The 20,524-nt window shown below is 43.6% G+C and overlaps 1 protein-coding gene and 1 non-coding gene across 2 annotated transcripts; one reads left to right on the plus strand and one right to left on the minus strand.

Moving 5' to 3' along the window:
• Positions 1–985: 985 nt before the first annotated feature.
• Positions 986–16,339, minus strand: LOC112087479 (the record flags this gene model as incomplete). Its single annotated transcript, XM_024157396.1, has 9 exons — positions 986–992; positions 1,042–1,320; positions 3,135–3,480; positions 3,577–4,166; positions 11,774–12,111; positions 12,188–12,219; positions 13,771–14,266; positions 14,762–14,951; positions 14,994–16,339. Coding segments are annotated over 9 exons (3,624 nt in total), but the record flags the coding sequence as incomplete, so codon positions are not given.
• Positions 4,595–4,700, plus strand: LOC112087689. The gene has a single exon (XR_002900234.1). It is a non-coding gene; the product is annotated as a small nucleolar RNA R71 (small nucleolar RNA).
• Positions 16,340–20,524: the final 4,185 nt, after the last annotated feature.

A 20,524-nucleotide genomic window follows, 5' to 3' on the forward strand; every position in this document is an offset into this window, starting at 1 on the left:
CTTACTCATCATAGTTTTGTGTCAAACATTCCTGAAAAATACTCAAGGTCTTTTAATAAGCATAGAAAATTTTAAAAATTGCAGAAAAAGATAAGAAACAAAGAAAAAAAGATTAGTACGGATAAATATCCACCCCCCAGACTTAAACCACACTGTCCCCAATGTGAAAAAGTTGGTGAGCAGATGGTGAAATAAAAGCAAAGGAGTCTAAAATAAATAAAAGATAATGGTGATAGAACAGTGGGCATGATGTGGTGATGGATAGGCGCCTATGTCTCATGGCTGTCATCTATCTCTGTAGATGAGGAGTCATCAGATCGGCGGCTCTTAAGTAGCCTCTTCATGCGTCTGTTGATCTTCTCTTGCTGCTCAAGCTTCTTTTTCAAAGCTGCAAAGTCTGCATCACTCCTAGTGGATGCTCTGAAATGAGAAGAACTGGCTCTGGATGGTGCAGGCTGTAGTCTCCTGCTGTTTGCAGCTACCTCTCTCTTGGCTTTTGCAGCCAGAAATTGCTTTATGGTCAGAGGTAAGAGTGGCAAAGATGGTAGGAAATTGCTGGTCTCTGGTTTCCATCCTGGGTCTGAACCATCTCAAAGACGGGGCATTGAATCAGATGGTAGTAGTACCCTGTACTCGGTGGAACTGGTGGAGAACTTGTAAGCAAATCCAATTGGGTCCATCTTGGCCCTGGTGATAGTCCTGTCTCTAGAGAACTGAGAAAGATCAAACCAATCCTCTCTAAGAGGTGTCTCAGCTGAAAAATCATCTCCTGCTGCTATCATAAGCAAAGTGATGATGCTCCCAAAAGCTGGTGAGTAGTCCTGACAATCAGATGTAAGCATCTCATGCTTAACTTTCACTAGGTTCCTTGCAATGATGCAAGCAAAGCAAGGAAACCTGGGGTGATCTGCGAATGGTAGCTGTAGTGTCACCAACTCTGGCTTAAGGACATTCGCTTGATTGGCTCGTGAAAACACAGTGTGTGCTAGTAGCTTATGAACATAGCGAACAGCAGGATGAGAGAGTAATGATGCCTTAGACCTTCCATTGTCATAAATTCCATAACCCATCAGCTTCCAAAGATCCTCATCTGGATCCTTCTCCAATGCAATCTCATCACAATAAAGCAACTTCAAAGCATCACATATCTCTAAGATGATGAGAGAGTAAGGATGACCTCCAATAGAGAAGGAGAGTGTGCCATCTAGAGCTCTAGGAGTATCTCTCTTCTTGTAGCTCAAAGTTTCTGATGCAAGGAACTCCTTGGTGTGGTTCTCATAGGTCTGAAAGTTCTGCTCCATGAATGATCTCATTCCAAGCCTATCAAGATACCATATCACATCTTCTCTGATTCCAAGCATCTCAAGAGTGGAGTAGTCAATTTCTGGAGTTGGCTTGATCTTCAGCTTCTCAAGCTGTGCCAAGTAATCGATGTCTGGGTCTATGGCTTTACCAACAAACTTCAATTTCGGCTTAAAGGAAGGCTTGACTCTTCTTGGGAAAGATAGCTGAGTGGAGGTCTGCTCAATTTTCCCTGAAAAGATCCTTCATTGCGCGGGTAGATAGAGGCTCATCTTCACTCAGTTGTGTCTCGTTCAATGCATCATATATTTCCTGCGAATGGGGCTTTTTGCATGAGGGCTCTTCTTGGTTCGAATCAGTTGAACTCGAGAGAGATCCATGACCTGCAAAAACAAGATTCTCGAGACAAAGGATAAATCAAGCTGCTTTGGTATCAATTTTTATGAACAAGGTGTTTGCAAAGACATCACAAACACATTATCATGACAAACAAGCTTGCAAATGCATCAAACATTACAAAATCTGAGAATTTCTGGTCAAGTTCGATATACTGATGTTCAACACATGAGATTTCTAAATCAGGATGATGTTTTATTGCTCACTCACATGTAATCTAATCTAGTTTTCTATCAACAAGAACCAAACAATTCAGATTTGCAAAGCTGAACCAAACAGATCTCCAAATTTTGATTTTCTCAAAGTTCAAATCTCAGATTTTCGAAAATTTCAAATCTCAATGGCCTAAGTGTTTAATCATGCAATTAAACTACCCAGTAGTCTAGCCTTAAGTACAAAGACAGTTTCCAATCATCCTAAGGTGAATTCCTACTCATTCTAAAAAAACCCTAAATCTGAGTTCTTAAGAAAAAAAGTGAAAAATTTGAGCTCATACCTTGATGAAAGTGTTATGTGATGCTAGATTTGAAATCTCCTTTGAAAAAGAGTGAGATATGTTCGCAAATTTGGAAAGGATTTGTCAAGTTTGAAATATGTCTTTTTCTCTAGATCTCCAAGCTTGTTGGGGAAGATGAAGAGAAAAGTCCTTTTGATCCTTTAAATCCTCTTTTTCTTTTAAAAATGTGTTTTTCTATAGAAAAATTTTATTTTTAAAAGTTTAGAAGACTTACCTGGCGTGTTTAACACGAAAATTATGTTTTGGGAACTTCCCGGTTAAATCCTGTGATAAAACGGGGAATTGAAGTTCTGGATTACGGGAAACGGGGAAAACTCGCCTGGTGGCCAAAATTGAGCCGGCCGCGGGCTAGGTGCACGCGCCCACAGTAGGATCGAGCTGGGCCGCGGCTGAAACAGGCGGGCTGCAGTAAAAGACGGGTCGGCCGCGGCTGGAATGATCGCAGCCGCGGTAAATGCTTTCCGGTAGTTTCCGGTTTCTCTCGTTTTCCTGCTTTCTCTTCCTATCTTTTTGTATTTTCTAGTTATTTTTTTAATGTTTTTGGTTTTTCTGGGTTTTATGAAAGCCTGAAATGCATAAAAAGAAAAAGAAATCAAAGAGAAAAGAAATAAAAAGAAAAGAAAATCATACCAAATGGGTTGCCTCCCATTAAGCGCTTTTGTTTAAAGTCTTTTAGGTAGACTCTTGGCAGGATTAGGATTGAGAAGAACATGCAGGACTCCTTGAATTAAGAGTCCTTGTGGTCCTCCTTAGTCTGAACTTTGGATTTCCTTCATCTCGAATCACAATCTCCTTTCCCTTCTTGAGGATCTTTGCATCCTTGAGGACATATTTTTTCTTCTCAACAATTCCTTCAAGATTTTTCTCCTTTTCCTTGCTGATGTCTGGTGGCACCACTATCTTGATGTTCCCAAATTGCCTAGATGCAAGTGCTTTTAGTTCCTTCTTGTCCTCCATCACCTTCTCTTTGTCCTTGTCCCTTTGATTTGGAGCTTGGTCTGGTGTGGTTTTATAGAAATTTTTCCTGTCCACATTTAAGAAAACTAAACAGCGATTTGCATGGTCAATAACAGCACCTACAGTAGCTAAGAATGGGCGACCAGATATCAAAGGTCTCTCTTTGTCCTTGTTCATCTCCAAGACTTGAAAATCGGCTAGGACTATTTTGTTTCCAAAGATTAGTGGCAAATCTTGGATCATTCCTTCTGTTCTCTTTTGAGATGAATCACCAAAGATTATCCTTACTGGAGAGGGGAAAAATGTACCTATACCAAGTTTCTCAGCAACAGATTTTGACATGACATTCACATTAGCACCAGAATCACATAAACAATCTGAAAATTCAATTCCAAAGATTGAACAGGTGAATGAGAAACGCCCTGGATCCTTAGACTTTTTGAGTCTTTGGTCAGGCAAGCGTTTGGGTACCTTAACAGGAATGACTCGGCTTCTCTCATGCTCGGTTTCAAAGTCCTTTATAAGAGGTTCAGGTGTTAATCTCCCCTTAGAGTCTGTGACAGGTTCTTCCTCCAGAACTGCTGTCATGGCATTGCAGAACTTCTTTGGGTTATCTTCTACTCTTCCTGGTAAAACTCCTGGTTGTCTCTTCATTGAATCTGCAGTTTGACCTATCTGATGTTCCAACTTCTTGACATGGGTTGCAAGAGATTCGAACTTCCCATTCAAATCAGTGTAGATACAATCGATCTTCACCCCCATTTCCTTGAATGACTTCTCATTGCCTTGAGTAGTCTGCATCATAGTTTGTTCAAGTGATTTTACCTGATTACTTAGCTGGGAAAGGGTTGCTTCTAATGAGCTGGTCTGTTCTTGTTGAGGATTGAATGCTGGTTTTTGTTGAAAGTTTCCTCCTCCATAGTTTCCACCTTGAAACTTGTTTTGAAAACTCCTTTGTTGCTGTGGATAGGGCTGATTTTCGGCTCCTTGGTTTCTATATAAGAGGTACCAGAGTTCCTAAAGTTGTTGTTGAAAGCTGGACTAAATCGATTATGGTATGCCTCAGCTCCCATAAAATTGATTTCTTCCTCTTGGTACATGCCATCTTCTTCATATCTTCCATCTTCTTCATTTCCTGCAGCAATATCACAAGCATGTATATTCTTATTTTGAGACTTAAGAAGTTGACTTACCATGCTTTTTAGCTCACCAATCTCCCTTGATTCATGACTAGTGATAGTCTTCTTTGATCTGTCATACTCAGGATTGTTGTTGCAGTTAGCTAAAGCCAGATTTTCGATGAGTGCTCTCCATTGTGGTATGGTTTTTGAAGTGAAATCTCCATTGCTGGCAGTGTCAATAGAAAGTTGATACTTCTGCTGAAGTCCTCTGTAGAAGGTGTTTAGCAGGTTTGCTTCAGAGAAACCATGATGAGGGCAGTCTCTCTCATACTCCTTGAATCGCTCCCAGGCTTCATAAAATGATTCTATTGGGCCTTGTTGGAAACTTTGTATCTTGTTTCTCAGCTGGTTCGATCTTGACTTGGTGTAGAAGTGGTTCAGGAAAGCTGACTTGCATTCTTCCCATGAAGTAATAGAACCAGATGGCATAGATTTCAACTATCTAAAAGATTTATAACTTAGAGAGAAAGGAAAAAGCTTACACTTCACATAGTCCACAGTTTATGGAGTTGTTCTCACCATTCCAGAGATTTCTTCAAAAAGATCAATGTGGTCTATTGGATGCTCAGTAGAGATTCCATGGAATTGGTTCTGTTTCCCCAAAGAGACTATCTGAGGTTTTATCTCATGATATTCTCTTAGGACAGGGATTTGAATAACTGATCGATTTTGGAAGTGTTGGTGAGGTGCATCAAAATTGGCAATGAGTCTGTTCCGAGGCTGTCTTCTCGCAGGATTCACAAGTTGTATTGGTCGATTGGCTTCTCTAACAACTGGTGGAACAATGTTTTCATCATTCCTTCTTCCTTCAACATCGCCCTGGTCTTGTCTCCTTTGATTTTCAGCGGCTTGAGCAGGATTTAGAGGAACTCGGTTCCCTCTTCATCGTGTTGTGGCTGTCCATCTTCTTCATGAGCAGCATCTAGGTCGTCACCATGAAATCACGGTCATCATCTCCAATGTGATCCTCCTGATCACGGTTTAAAAGATTTTCCCGATGGGCATTAGGATTGGCCATCTTGAGCGTTCTTCGTCTGAGTTTCCTAAGTGCTCTATCGTGTTTGTCAATCTCGTCTAAGGGCAATACAATTTTGTCAGGATCTCTCCTAGTTTTCATGCACCTGTGAGCAAAGAAAGCAAAGATAAAAAGAGGAGTTAAAAAGTCTCCAGCAGAACTCGAAAATCTTGAGGTTTAGGATTGAAATTAGATTAAGAAGTCAAGTCAATAGCAACAGATCCCCGGCAACGGCGCCAAAAACTTGATGTGAGTGCAGTAGGCAACACAAGTTTTACCCTAGAGAAGCTGCAAGTGCACAGCAAACGCAGTAGTACTTAGGGATCGAATCCACAGAGATCTGTGTGTTGAGAACTTCTAACTGATGCTAAAAACAATCGTAAACCTAATCTAATAAAAAAGGGTTTTGGTTTGTCACTAAATCTAATTATGCAGAGAATTAAAAAGAGCTTTAAGTAAAAATCGGTTGAAAAACAATAAGTAAAAAGCGCTGGGTTCAAGGTTCATCTTTAGGGTTCATGTTCTAAGACACAAGAAATTTAGGTAAGGATTTTCTATGACTCTGAAACTAGGATAGACACATGTAAGATTAGCCAACTCTCGTCACCCTAATCATCTAATCACTTGTTCATGGCAATTAACTCTCGCTCTCATGCCAGAACAAGATCATGCTTTGTAGATCAGAATCCATCTCTGCTTACGTATCCTCCGTAGGTAGCTTTCGTCTCCTAAGACGGGGACGTCCAAAAGATCCGGTTCAGACAACCCAGATACAACACTCTCGTGGCTCGGATTAAACCTAGGATCGGATTCTGGGTGATCAATCCAGAATTACCGCTTTGAGAATTGGATGAATGGGAGAATGATAGATATGACTTTTTAGGTCTCAGGGCTATCAATCCCCTTTGTCGAAGTAGCACAAAGAGGTATCAATCTAGACAAGTCAACGAGACACTAGACTATGATGTTTGTTCATTTAAGTCAAGACAAAAGGTGAAGGTTTCGAACTAAGCTAAGTGACAAACGACTAAGCATGAAAGGTAAAGCAAATGATTAGATCTAAACAGAGACAGGATGCAAATAATAGCTAAACGATTCAGATGATGATAATATGTAATAAAGCAAGGGACTTTAGACGAGATACTTGATTCGGGTGCTTCCAAGTTCAACTAGTTGGTTAATGAATCAAAACATCAAGCGGTTTCATTTAACTTTGAACTCAAGGCATGTTAATCTTCTCATGAAAGTATTAAGCATCTAAACTGATTCTCCTTCATACCAAAAATGTCTTTTGAGAAGCATCGAATCAATCAGCAATAAGAGTCAGTTCAAAAATGTCATTTAAGAGAACAAACTATCACTCTCGCGATGAAAGACTCTTAAACCCATAACCGAGTGGTTCAGACATTTCTACAAACACTTTTGATGCAAGATATGTCTCAGATCTGAACCCCAAGTGATGTGCTTGGATCCAGCCTAGAGATCTCGTCGGTTAAGGAATGAAACATGCAAGACTAGACACCTAAACCCACTAATCTACCTTGAAAGCACCCTAATCTACTCATCTAAAGCCGCTTTAACGACTACTCACTAATCATAACGAGCTCATTAAGTCTTTTGCAAGACGTGTAGCTAGTCATGATGAGGAGTTTAATGATAGATGACAAAAGAAAATAAAGAAAGAACAAGATTTCTGATGCAAAAACAAGATATCAGATTAGAATAATCAAGTTTTACCAAAGAGGCAAGTTCTTAAAGCTAAAAACAGATAAGAGATAAGATGATTAGGTTTTTAGTCTCAAAATGTATATATAGCAAAGGTAAAGTGTCGCGGGTCAGCCCGGAACAAACCGGGTACTGAACCGCGTTCTTGGGCTGATGGGTGAGTGCCACGGTGTGTCGGAGAGTGAAGCCGAGGTCTTCATGTCGAGGAGCGCACGTGAGTCCAGATCCAAATGAAGATCTCGTGAAGAACACGTCAAGAACATGCATGAACCCTAGTCTTTGATCCATCTTCACGTGTGTGTTTTTGAGCAGCTTTGTTCTTGATTCTGGGCTTGTGACAATGGACCTCGGGATAAAATGCTGAGGTGCTTGGACGTCGAGGGGTTCGGGAGAACAGGGTCCGGCATGCACGCCGAGGTCGCTACACCGAGGTGCATGTTCAACACTTAGTCGTTTCCAGCTCTTTTCTTACGTGTGCATGCCTTGATCCCAACGTGCCGAGGTATCTGTACGAGGCCTAGCTCAGGATACTTCCAAAATATGAGCCTTGACTTGGCCGATGTCGAGGTAATGATGCCGAGCCCTGAAGAAACACTTAGCGCGTATCGCAACATATTTGGGCCCGTATCGACCATGTCGCCTTCCGGCGGCAGTAACTTTCGACCCACGACTCCGAATGCTCTGAGACCAGTTTCATAGTCAAGGTGACTCAATAAACTCGAACTTTGGTGAAGAAACCGTCGGAGCTTGGGTAGTGGAAGTCTTCCTGGACTTCACATCTTTGAACCGCATCGAAATCACCGGAAAATAAGCTGTTCGGACCGATGTGAACTCCGGAGATTTTATCTTTCAAACCACTCGTCCGAGTTGAGCGATCCCTACTGTTCTGAAAAGGTCTTTCACAGATCTCAAACTTTGATGAAGACCGGGTAAGATGATTTGGTCCGGAAAGGCTCCGTCCGCCGTGACCTTTGTACTTCGCCGTTCAGTTCTCGGATGCGCGTAATGTTGATGTATCTTCCGGAAGCTGTATCTTTCTCCCTACTGGTCCGAATTGGATGATTCTAACTGTTCTGGGATCTTTGTTTTATTATCTCCAACTTCGCTGAAGACCCCGCCAACTGATTCGGACCGGAAGGTTCCCCGGATTTCTGATCTTTGAATTGCGCAGACAAGGACAGATTTTGGTCGAGAAAAGTTTCCCGCGGTAAGAAAAATGACCGAGGGCTGTGTACCGCGGTGAGCTTTTTGGTCGTAAAAATTCTTTCACCTCGGCCAAAACTCGACCCGCGGTATTAACGCCTGATCTTCGACCCAGGCTGACTTTGGTCGATCGGTACGGACTTTGGTCGGTGCTGAACGATCGGTAAGCTTTTTGGTCGGTAATGAGCGATCGGTAAGGATTTTGACCGAGGTTTCTGTCCGTCCGGTACGCGATTTGGCCGAGAAATTCCTCCAAGCGGTTTTCACCATTTTTGACCGTTTTCTTCACCGTCTTCTTCTCTGCTCCTCTTCTTAAGCTCCAAATGACTCCCAAAGCACCTGATAAAGACCTCAAAACATGCAAAACTCTTTGGGACCTAATGCAAGCCCTAAATCCTATTTTCATGCCTAATGACTCAATTTACATGGGAAAGCACATGATGAGGACTCTAAAATGCACTCTAAATGATGTAAAATATAGACATATCAACTCCCCCACACTTGTCCTTTGCTTGTCCTCAAGCGAAGAGAACAAATGGGAAGAAGAGGTTGTAATGCAGATGGAGCTCATATTTCCTTTTTAGAAAGAAGTGATCACAAGGAGAACTCGGATTCATGCTCAAATATGCAACGTAAAGCCATACTCAGATATTCTACAATTAAAGCACAGAATCTCCACAAGTCATTATCACATTCAACTCTTTCACATTCATTAAGCTCGTAACCGGTGAATCAAATGATGCAATGTTCAAATAGGCTGGCTTGGCTAGGGTAAGGTCATGAGATAAAAATGATCTCATCAATATTCAAGCGGGTGTAATGCAACAATGGGATCACTCAATGAACGACCAAACTTTGGCAGAATGCTAAAGGTAAAAAGCAACCGATGCATACAAGGGCAAGACTCATCACACCCCACACTCCACTCAAAGCTTTTCTTACTTGCTCACCCTCTCAAGATCCTCACTCTCTCAATCGCTTTCTTTTTCACTAGGGGACTCACTTTTGTTTTGATTTTCAAGCCTTTGGTGTTTACTTATTCAAACAGCTCTTTTCTTTTCTTTTTAGAACACTTGAGCCTTTTTGTCTTCTTTTCATTTCAAAGACTATACTTTTCTTTTTAGAACAACAGAGCTCTTCTTTTCAAATTCAAGACTCGATTCTTTTTCTTTCATTCCCCTAGCTATCTCCATTCTCTCTTTTCTCTCAGCTCACCTTTTTCCACTCACCAATAGATCTTTTCCCCCACACTTATTTCTTGCCAATACTCTCAGTTCCTTGATGTTGGAACGTAGCACTCAATGAGACATGCCCTTGTCGCTCTAAACCTAACACTTTCTGCTAAGTTCAGTCCAAGGTGGCCTTACAATTCACACACAAACATTGGCTCGAAAAGAAAGTTGGGTTCAAGGTGAGGGAACTGATCCATGATGCGGATTCAGCTACTTGAGCAAAGGAAAAGAGGGTGGTAAAAACAATGATTCTAGCTCAAGTATGTATATCGGTATCCACAAGCCAATTCAAGCAATGCATCAAAAGATATTTACAATTCAAGTTCAGGGTTATCACTTAACTAGAGTTGAGTGTAATTTAGACCTGCTTCACAGATTCAAATCGTTTCAAGCTTTACAAGCACAGAATGAGTTTCACAAGCATATTTAGTTCAAGTTCTCAAGTGATTTACTTTCTAGGAAAAAATCTATCATTGCTCCTTGCATTGATGCAGTCCTAAATGATGCAACTAGACTCGATCTTAGAATGCGAGATGCAACTAGAATGATGCGGTTTTACCATATGTACAAAGCTAGATGAGACTCAAGAATGCAAAAGTCAAATAAGAACAAAGAAAACAAGATCAGAAAACACAAAGCTCCTCCCCCACACTTAAACAACACAGTCCCGTGTGTTATAGAAGCGTGTGAGAGAAGTAAAAAGACGAACTAAACGAATGCAGAATGATATACACAAGATGCATATGTACAGGGTTTGAAGTCGATACCTTAGTCGGAGAGGTCTGATCCCAAGTAGTACGAGGGATTTGATGTTGAGCAGGAGGGTGTGGACTGACGTGGCGGGCTGCTATCCGAGGGTTCAGGTAAGAATGCCAAGGCAGGGTTGATCCAATCCTCTTTGCCTGGTGGAAACTCCGGGTTCCTTGCGTTTGAGCTTTCCCCAACCTCCTCCTGTGTAACTGGTGCGGTTGAGGTCCCCGAGTTCATGTCCGGAGAAGATGGCCGTGTCAGCTGCTTGACCTTCTTCTTCAGGTGCCTTACACAGTCCACCAACGCATGAATGGTCTTGTCTTGCCACTTACACCACTTTTGGAGAGTGTTCACTCGCAAATACAGCTTCTTGGTGTGGTATTCAGGCTCACCCCACACGTATGGATCAAAATGATATCGGCCTGCTCCCATCCTTCTCTCAGGGTGCCGTTCTTCTTCATTCTCACATCCGGCCGGGCCGTTCTCGTTTTGAGGCTTGTTAGGTATGGCCTTGGTGCACTTGCGCATTGGTGGGCCGAGAGAGGGGTTGTACAACTGATCCTTGAGGACATAGAAGGAGATGTTACACTGCTTATCAAGCATGGTGAGGCCTCGGTTAGGCAGCAGAACTTGTGTACCGTCCCTGTGCATCAGCGTGAAGTTGTAAACCCATCTATCCCCTGACTTGCCTCCAAAGAAACCGCTTTTACTTAGGTATTGCTCATCAATGAGATTCGGCCTTGATGGTGAATCAGGGAATATGAACCCTTGAGCTCTCAAAATTGTAGTGACAATCCAACCGTTCTGAAGCCTCCTTGCTCCCTTCTTCTTTCGGTCACACCACACATTGTGTCTATAGGTGAGCATTTGGATCGCAAAGAACGCTCCTAAAGACGGTACATGCAGTGGCCCTTGGTACTCCTTTTTGTTCTTCATTTGAGTGATGAGCGGCTTAAGTCCAAGTCCTAACAATTCAAGCTCTGCCGTGTGAATGACACCAGGGTTGTATGTAGAGAAGAACGTAGAGGCCAGGACCCGGTTGGTGTATCTGATTGCAGGGTTCCTGATGCAGCTCGTCTTGCTTTTGCCTCCCAAGTAAGGCCCAAAAGATATCGTTTCCCACAACGCGGCCAACTCATCACGAGGGTACACAAACTTGTCAAGCGAGCTTCCATTCCTTTCAAATCCAAATATCTCATCAAGCTCCTTGAAACTGACCTTGTAGTGCACGCCTTCTATGTCAAACTCAATGTGTCCGAATCCTTTGCCATGTAGACGCTTGGGATCTCTCTTGGGGTAGATGACAACCTCCAAAGTGGCAAGAAACTGTTGTGTGATCCCCTCGTAAGCAACATCGCTCATCATGAAGAATTCGGCCAAGCCCATGTTTTGAAAGATGAGTGTAACATCATCGAGTATCTCAAGCTTCTTCAACAGCTCCATATCAGGGAACCGACCTTGAGCTACTCGTATAGAGTTAAAGTGGTCCAAGTACTCCTCAGTAGTCGGGAAGTGTTCTTCCTCGGGCTCGGTCTTTGGTTCCTTCTTGGCTTTCTTGGCATGGTCGGGTACATGGGGAACTATGGCTCTCAGCTCATCTCCATCGATCTCAGTGGCTGCCTGCTCCCCATTCCTTTTTGGTTCAAGGGTTGGAACCAGAGTGAGCTCGGCGTTCCTTGCTCGCTTGGCGGCTGGCTCACCATCGGATCTCACGGAGGGTTTCTTGCTTGTTCCACCATTGCGTGCTACGGCCACGGCTTTCCCTTTCGTGCTCCTCCTCTGGACCTCATTTTTGTTCGTCTCATGAGTGGGAACAGCTCGGTCGCCGGTCATCTGCAAGACAGATCCTCAAAGAAACCGTTAGAATCAAGTACAACGACAAGCACAGGTTTCTGAAGATAGCAAAGACAGAGCTTTTCTCTAACAAGATCATAGTTATAGCTTTGTCATACATCAAAGAGAGAAGTAAGAACAAGCCAGAACAACCGATTAGAGACAAGTTATCAAGACATTTCAGCTCAAGTACACAAATCATCATTAAGACCGATTCCAAGCGCATTTTCTCAAGAATTTTGAAAACTCAAGAACAAATGATTTTCAGAACAAAAACCGGTTTTTCTTGTGTTGTCTATCCTGATGGAATTTTTAAAATTGTTCCCAGAGGTCGATATGTTCTAAAAGAATCGATTCCACATTTTACAAACTTGAAAGCTCGCAAAGAATGAAGGAAAAAAGATGAGTTCTTTAAGAAGCAAATACCTTTGGGAATCCAAGATTCAAGTTTAGTGGAATGCTTATGATGAATAGACAACACCCTAGCGAGTCTAGAACGCTTGGAATCACAAGAAATGGATGAGAAATGAGAGAGATATGTTCGTGAAATGCAGAGAAAAGAGAGAAGAAGGCGAACTCTCGGTTTTGTCCCGGGATGGAGGCTGGTATGGGCGGTGTCGCGCTTTCCAGCTGGCGCTTGGACTGTAGTGGGACTGGTCCCCCCTTCTCCTCCAGCTGCGACCGTTGACCCGCGCCGAAACAGCTTTGACCGGGCGTTTAAATTCAAATTACCGCGCAAAGGCTTTCAAATGGCGCGACTTTGGAATGACGTGAGCCGTACGGACTAGAGTGGTTTTTCTCGTGTTCTCTTGAGCGGCCTCGACTTGTTCTACCTCGAGGGCACTAAGCCGAGTGGGCTAAGTTCAAGTTAACAAGAATTTCCCCGCGGCCTTCAAATCTTTTCCTTAGTCCGTGCAAACCTTCTTCTTTGACTCAAGTGTCCCAAGTGTTTATGTTTTTGATCGTTCTTGAAACTGGGCACCTCGGTGTGCTCCACCACGAGGGTATCATGCCGAGGTCACTTGTATTAACAGAGAACACTTGGTGCTGGGGGTTTAAACGGTCCGGCCTTGGTGTAAACTGGTCGCGGCCTCGATCGAGGTTTTAGACCGTTTGAAGTGAACTTTGCCCCTCGGTATAGTTATACCGAGGTGTTTACACCGTGGCCTTCCCCCACACTTAGTCATTTCACTGTGACACTTCTCGGACACGGCTATGATGAAATCGAGTCGAGGAGTCTAGCCGAGGTTCTCAGGCTTTACTCGGTAAACGGTGACCGCGGTATGTATATACCAAGGGTCGATACCGAGGCTACGTACACTCTAGGACTTAATTCATCAGGCCGTGTCATTTTCAAGCTTTTTCTCACTCTCATCATCAAGATTCACCATCTAACTCCTGAAACACTTAACAAACCCTTCAAAAAGCTTCAAGTAAAAAGAAAAAGAAGATGAAAAGCGAAATATGTACAAGGATAGGCTTGGGGTGTCTCCCAAGAGCACTTTGTTTAACGTCACTAAGTTTGACTTTTCATATCTTTTCAGGCTGATTCTGGTTCAAGAAGAGGAACTGAGGTAGCTCCCTCTCTTGTTTCTGATGCCAGGTAGTGTTTTACCCTCTGACCGTTTACTACAAAGCCTTGTCCATCTTTTCCTTTCAAAACAACCGCTCCATAAGGCCTTACTTCAAGAATTTCGAATGGACCGGACCATCTGGATCTCAACTTCCCAGGGAATAGCTTGAGTTTCGAGTTAAACAGCAGAACTTGGTCTCCTTTTTTGAACTCTCTCTTGTGTATCTTCTTGTCATGAAGCGCCTTGGTCCTTTCCTTGTAGATCTTAGAGCTCTCAAAAGCATCTAACCTGATTTCCTCAAGCTCATGAAGCTGTAAAACCCTCTTCTCTTGTGCAGTCTTGATGTCAAAGTTCAGAAGTTTCACTGCCCACAATGCTTTGTATTCCAACTCAACCGGTAGATGACAGCTTTTCCCATAGAGCAAGTTAAACGGTGAGGTTCCAATGGGGGTCTTGTACGCGGTTCTGTAAGCCCACAAAGCATCATCAAGTTTCTTGCTCCAATCCTTCCTAGATGAGCTCACGGTTCTTTCTAAAATAGCCTTTATCTGTCGGTTAGAGACCTCCACTTGACCACTAGTCTGCGGATGATAAGGTGTGGCCACCTTGTGCTTTACTCCATGCTTCCTTAAAAGACTCTCAAGAGTCTTATTGATAAAGTGGCTTCCCCCATCACTGATTACTACTCTTGGAACTCCAAACCGTGGGAAAATGATACTTTTGAAAAGCTTTACCACCACTTTTGAATCGTTGGTTGGGGATGCAACAGCCTCGACCCACTTACTCACATAGTCCACCGCGACAAGGATGTACTGATTTCCGTATGAACTCACAAAGGGACCCATGAAGTCAATGCCCCAACAGTCGAAGACCTCGACCTCAAGGATTGGGTTTTGGGGCATCTCATTCCTCTTGGATATGTTACCGTGCCTTTGACAAGCCTCGCATCTCGATACCACATCTTGAGCGTCCTTGAACATAGTCGGCCACCAGAAGCCGCTTTGCAAAATCTTGGCAACCGTCTTGAATGCACCTAGGTGACCACCGTACGCTGAACCATGGCATTCTTGTAGCACCGGATGGATCTCTTCTTCGGCCAAGCATCGCCTATAGAGATGGTCCTTGTTAAGCACGTAAAGATACGGCTCATCCCAATGATATCTCATCACATCTCTAAAGAACTTTTTCCTCTGATAGGCATCAAGATCCGGTGGCTCTAAACCGCAAGATAGGTAGTTCACAAGATCCGCGAACCATGGGAGGCTTCTTTCCTTGATCGTGTTGGCCTCTTCCACCTCTAAGTAAGACCGTACCAGCATGAGATGTTCCTCAGGTAAAGCATCGTCTATGGGGACCTTTTCTTCAATCCTCAGCCTTGAGAGATGATCTGCGGCCCCGTTTTCAATGCCCTTCTTGTCAAGTATTTCCATGTCGAATTCTTGGAGCAATAGGACCCATCTCAAAAGCCTCGGCTTAGCGTCTTTCTTAGACATCAAGTACCTCAAGGCCGCGTGATCAGTGTAGACCGTGACCTTTGATCCCACTAGATAACTCCTGAATTTGTCAAATGCAAACACAATGGCAAGCATTTCCTTCTCGGTGGTTGCATACTTTTCTTGAGCTGAGTCCAAGGTGCGGCTGGCATAATAAATCACATGGAGTTTCTTATCTTTCTTCTGCCCCAAGACAGCTCCCACGGCATAGTCAGATGCATCAGTCATCACTTCGAAAGGTAAAGACCAATCGGGAGCTTGTACAATTGGTGCACTGATCAAAGCCTCCTTGATCCTCTTAAACGCTTCCTCACACTCTTCATTAAAGATAAACTCCACCTCTTTGCACAATAGCCTAGTTAAAGGCCTAGCTATCTTGGAGAAATCCTTAATGAACCGCCTATAGAACCCAGCGTGCCCAAGAAAGCTTCTTATCCCTTTTACAGAATTCGGAGCTTGTAGGTTCACCATTACCTCGATTTTGGCCTTGTCCACCTCAATTCCCTTCTCTGATACCTTGTGCCCCAAGACAATGCCTTCTTGTACCATGAAATGACACTTCTCCCAGTTCAATACAAGCCTATGCTCCTCACATCTCTTTAGAACCTGAGAAAGATTAGCAAGACATTCGGAGAAAGAGGAACCGTATACGGAGAAATCATCCATAAACACCTCAACTTTCTCTTCAATTAGATCAGAGAAAATGTGCATCATGCATCTTTGAAAAGTGGCCGGTGCATTACACAAACCGAAAGGCATTCTCCTATAAGCATAAGTGCCATAAGGGCAAGTGAATGTCGTTTTCTCTTGGTCTCTTGGATCTATTGGTATTTGGAAGAATCCAGAGTATCCATCGAGAAAACAGAAATAAGGATGATTGGCTAATCGTTCAAGCATTTGATCAATGAATGGTAAAGGGAAATGATCTTTTCTTGATGCAGAATTCAATTTCCTATAGTCAATGCACATGCGATGGCCGGTTATAGTTCTTTGGGCTATGAGTTCATCCTTATCATTTTTTACCACCGTGATACCACCTTTCTTGGGCACAACGTGCACAGGAGATACCCACCGAGAGTCAGAGATTGGATATATGATCCCTGCCTCAAGGAGCTTTAGTATCTCCTTCTTAACCACCTCTTTGAGGTTCGGGTTAAGGCGACGTTGGTGCTCAATAGAGGACATGGCTTGGTCCTCCAGGTGGATCCGGTGAGTGCATATATCAGGAGAGATTCCTCTTATGTCGGCCAAGGAATACCCTATTGCTCTCCTGAATTTCTTGATTTCATTAAGCAATGCACGTTCTTCATGTTCAAGCAAACTATCGTTTATGATCACAGGGAAAGTGGAGTTCAAGCCTAAGAACGCATACCTGAGCCCTGTTGGTAGAGGCTTGAGCTCAACAGGTGGAGCGTCTGCCTCATTCCAATCGGTATCAAAGCTACATTGGCCCGGAACAGCTTCCTCGGCCTTTTCCTTGTTCTCGCGCGGATTACCATCGTCCTCGATATGAGTTGCCACGGCCATGATATCCCGAGGTGTCTCCTCTGTTTCCATGGACCCCTCGCTGTCTAAAATGTCGAGGCCACTCTTTCTGAGCTCCAAGAACCTAGCCTCAGCTCCAAGTTCCTTCGGTTGGTCCAAAAGTTGCTTGTACACCTCGCTTTCCTCGTTCAAGTACCCGTGCTCGCTTTGTTCACGTGTAAGGACCACTTGTAACGGATCCTCTGCGTTCAACTCTTCCAGGAGCTCATCAGCTAGCTCCTCCATCACTTCCACATAGAAAACCTGACCTCCAATAGTCGGTTTCTTCATCATCTCTTTCACATTGAACTTCATATGCTCGGAACCGATGTGTAGTTCAATCATTCCTCCTCTCACATCTATAATGGCTCCTGCGGTCGCTAGGAACGGTCGGCCCAAGATGATAGGGTCCAATGGTTCCTCGTCCATCTCAAGAACTATGAAGTCCGTGGGGATTTCTATCTCACCGATCCTTAAAGGTAAATCCTCAAGCAAACCCACCGGTAAGCAAACCGATCTATCAGCTAGTATAAGAGAAATCTTGGCCGGCTTGTAACTTTTGTATCCCAATCTCTTCGCCACCGTGTATGGCATTAAGCTCACAGAAGCTCCTAGATCACACAAGCAGTTTGAGAACTTCAAGTGACCTAAAGCACACGGTAAGGTAAAGCTGCCCGGATCGGATAGCTTCCTTGGTATAGACCTCCTTTGTATTATGGCGCTGCATTCATGGCTCAGTATTACCATACCCTGGAGCTCCTTTGTCTTGTTGAGGATCGCATCTTTTAGAAACTTCCCAAGCTGTGGTATAGCTAAGAAAGCATCTATAATGGGTAAGGTGAGTTGCGTGTTCTCCAAGTGTTTCTCAAAGACCGCTTTGGCTTTGTCTAAGATTTTCTTTTTGAAACGCCCTGGGAACGGTATCTTGGGTTGGTAAGGTGGTGGTGGAACGTATGGCTTTTCAAGCTCAGTTGTCTTTTCCACCTCTTTTCCTTTGTCCTTGATCGGTTCTTTCTCAAAATCCGCTTCTTTACACGCATCACCTGAGGCTGCCTCCCCCTCTGATTGCTCATTGGCCTCAATGAGCGTAGTCTTAGGCGTTGGAGCTTGTAGTTCTTTACCACTTCTCAATGTAATGGCGTTCACATACTCCTTGGGGTTTGGCTCCGGTTTACCTGGTAAAGCCGGGCCTCGGGATGATGTAGAGGCTTGATTCTGCTTAAGCTCTCTGATATCTTGCTGCATTGTCGCGTGCTGGCTCTCAACTCTCTGTTGACCCTGTAACAGTTGCTGTAATATCCCACAGACGTCGTTTCCCATCTGATTCAGACCCGTTCCCTGATGCTGTCGCTGATTACCCATCGGCTGCGGATTGAACCCTGGTGGAATCTTGTGATGCTGCGGTTGGCTGGTGAAGTTGTTACCCTGAGCTGCTTGATTCTGTTGAGTGTAGCCGTGCTGTTGCCCACCAAACTGTTGCTTGGGCTGGAAGGTATTCTGATAAGGAGCCTTTTGAGCGTAGCTTTGTTGTTGTTGCGGAGCAGGGTAGACTTGATCGTGAGGGTTAGCTACATTTGGGTTTCTGTATGAGAGGTTTGGGTTACTGTTGTAGTTGTTGAACCGCTGATACCTCTGCTGGTTCCCTATGTAGTTCAGCTCCTCTTGAGTTAGACCATCTTCGTTTACATTATCAAAACTTGGCCCTTGCTCATCAAACTCGCCTACAAAGTGTATTGGCTTGTCAAACTTAGAGACTTTAAACAAAGTGCTCTTGGGAGACACCCCAAGCTTATCCTTTGTAAATATGCTTTTAATCTTTTCCTTTCTTTCTTTTTTATGTTTTAGGATGTTTTGATAGGTTTGTTTAGTGTCTACAGGTCACAGGTTTGAGTTTGAACTCATGGAAAGTGATTGCAAGATGAAAAGGAATGAAGAAGTGGGCAAAGGTTTATGTTCGGCCTTGAGTTTGGTAGCCGGCCACGGTCAAATGTCAGGCGTGGCAAGCTTTTTAGCTAAGCCACGAGAGAGGAATCACGGTCTTGAAGTGTGGCCATGGCAAAGGTTGCATGCTTTCGGGGTTTGCCACGGTCAGGAGACGCGGGCTTGAGGCCGGCCGTGGCAAAGGAGTAATGGACGAACCAAACTTCGGCGTTTGACGCGGTCAGCTTGCACGTGGAGTGATTAGACCGTGGCACATGTTGGACAAAGAAGCTTCATTCGGGAAATGCCGCGAGGACGATGACACGGGATGCTCTAGGTCGCGACAGAAACACGCAGGTCTTCGGCGTTTGACGCTGTCACGTGCCACGGTCAACCAGGCGAGGCAAAAGTTTTTGAAAATCTTGACCGTACGGACGTTGACCGGTCAAAGCCGCGCCCTTTACAGCTGTTCCCCACCACAGTCTTCTTCCTCACACGAGTTTGCTATCTTCTCCTCATTTCTTGAACTTGAAACATTCATATCTCTCTCGTTCTTGAACAAAATTGAGGAATTCCAACTGCATTGAACTCGTAACCTTGCCTAGTTTCTTGCTGCATATTCGTGTTTCACTCGAACTTTGAAGATTCCAAGGTATTTTTGTCTGTTAAAATTCACCTTTTCCATGTCCTAATGTACTGTTCATGAACAAGAAATACATGAAATCGATTTTAATAGGCCGCTTGATACCTTGGAATCATTTTGTGAATGTTGTGCAAGTAGAATGGATAGGAAACGCATGAAACTTGCTTGAGAATGACCTGTTCTTGGAATTTTTGAGATAATTCTTTAAATTCATCAATTATTCTGATTTTTTTCTAGAAATTGTGTTTCAAGCTGAACTCTTTGTGTGCATTGCTTCATGCCATTGCTTTGGGTCTATTGAGTTTTGACCGGCTAAAGACACATTCCTTTCTAGTGAAATCGATCTGTACCACCCCTGAACTTGGTAAATTTTTGGAAAACTTTTGTTGTTCTCTTGCCTTGGTGCTCACAGCTGTTTGAGCAAATGCAGGATGGGAGGGACAAAAATAACCGCGGCCATAGAGAAATCGAAACAAGAAAGAGCTGGAGCTTCAGAGGATCAGATTCTACCCTTTGGGCGTAAGGTTTTTGGAAAATAGAAGAGAACAGGAAAGCCAAAGAATCCGGCTGAGAAGAAAGTAAAGAAATTGGCTGCACCAAAGAATACCAAGGCTTCTACTTCATGGAATACTGGTAAAGAACTGACGCTGGTTGAAGCTGTTCAAAGGAAAGGAAAAGAGATGGATGTGGCTGAAGATTAAGATGAAACAGAGAGTGATCCTGAAGTAGCATTGCAGCCGATTAAGAAAGCAAAGACAAAACCAGAACCTGAAGACCAAGAACCAACTTTTGATGATTACTATGCTATGTTCAAGAATGTAAAGGTGTTGCAAACCAAGTTCCCTGATATGGATCTGCTGAAAAAGATGGGGCTACTTGAAGAAGTTCAGCTGATTTTTAACAACATGGGATTTGGTGGATTCTTTGAGATGAAAGATATGGCTCATGATGGAGTAACACAAGAGTTTCTGGCATCCCTTGAAAATTGTGGGTATGGCCCCAGAGATCAGAGGATCAAAGAGGGCAATGGTCTTGGGCACATAGAGTTCACAGTCAATGGTACACCATACCAAGTAAGCTTCAAGGAACTAGATGAGATCTTTGACTTTCCAAGACCTGCAAAGGATGAGACGTTGAAGTTCACTTACCCTGATCACATGATTACTGGCCTGTTGGATACAATAGCTTTTGGGAGCTTCAGAGGAGGAAGATGCAAGAGTTCATGGATAAGAAACCCAGCAATCCGCTATGCTCACAAA

This window comes from Eutrema salsugineum, unplaced genomic scaffold, assembly GCF_000478725.1.
Source record: "Eutrema salsugineum unplaced genomic scaffold, Eutsalg1_0 scaffold_17, whole genome shotgun sequence".
NCBI lineage: Eukaryota > Viridiplantae > Streptophyta > Magnoliopsida > Brassicales > Brassicaceae > Eutrema > Eutrema salsugineum.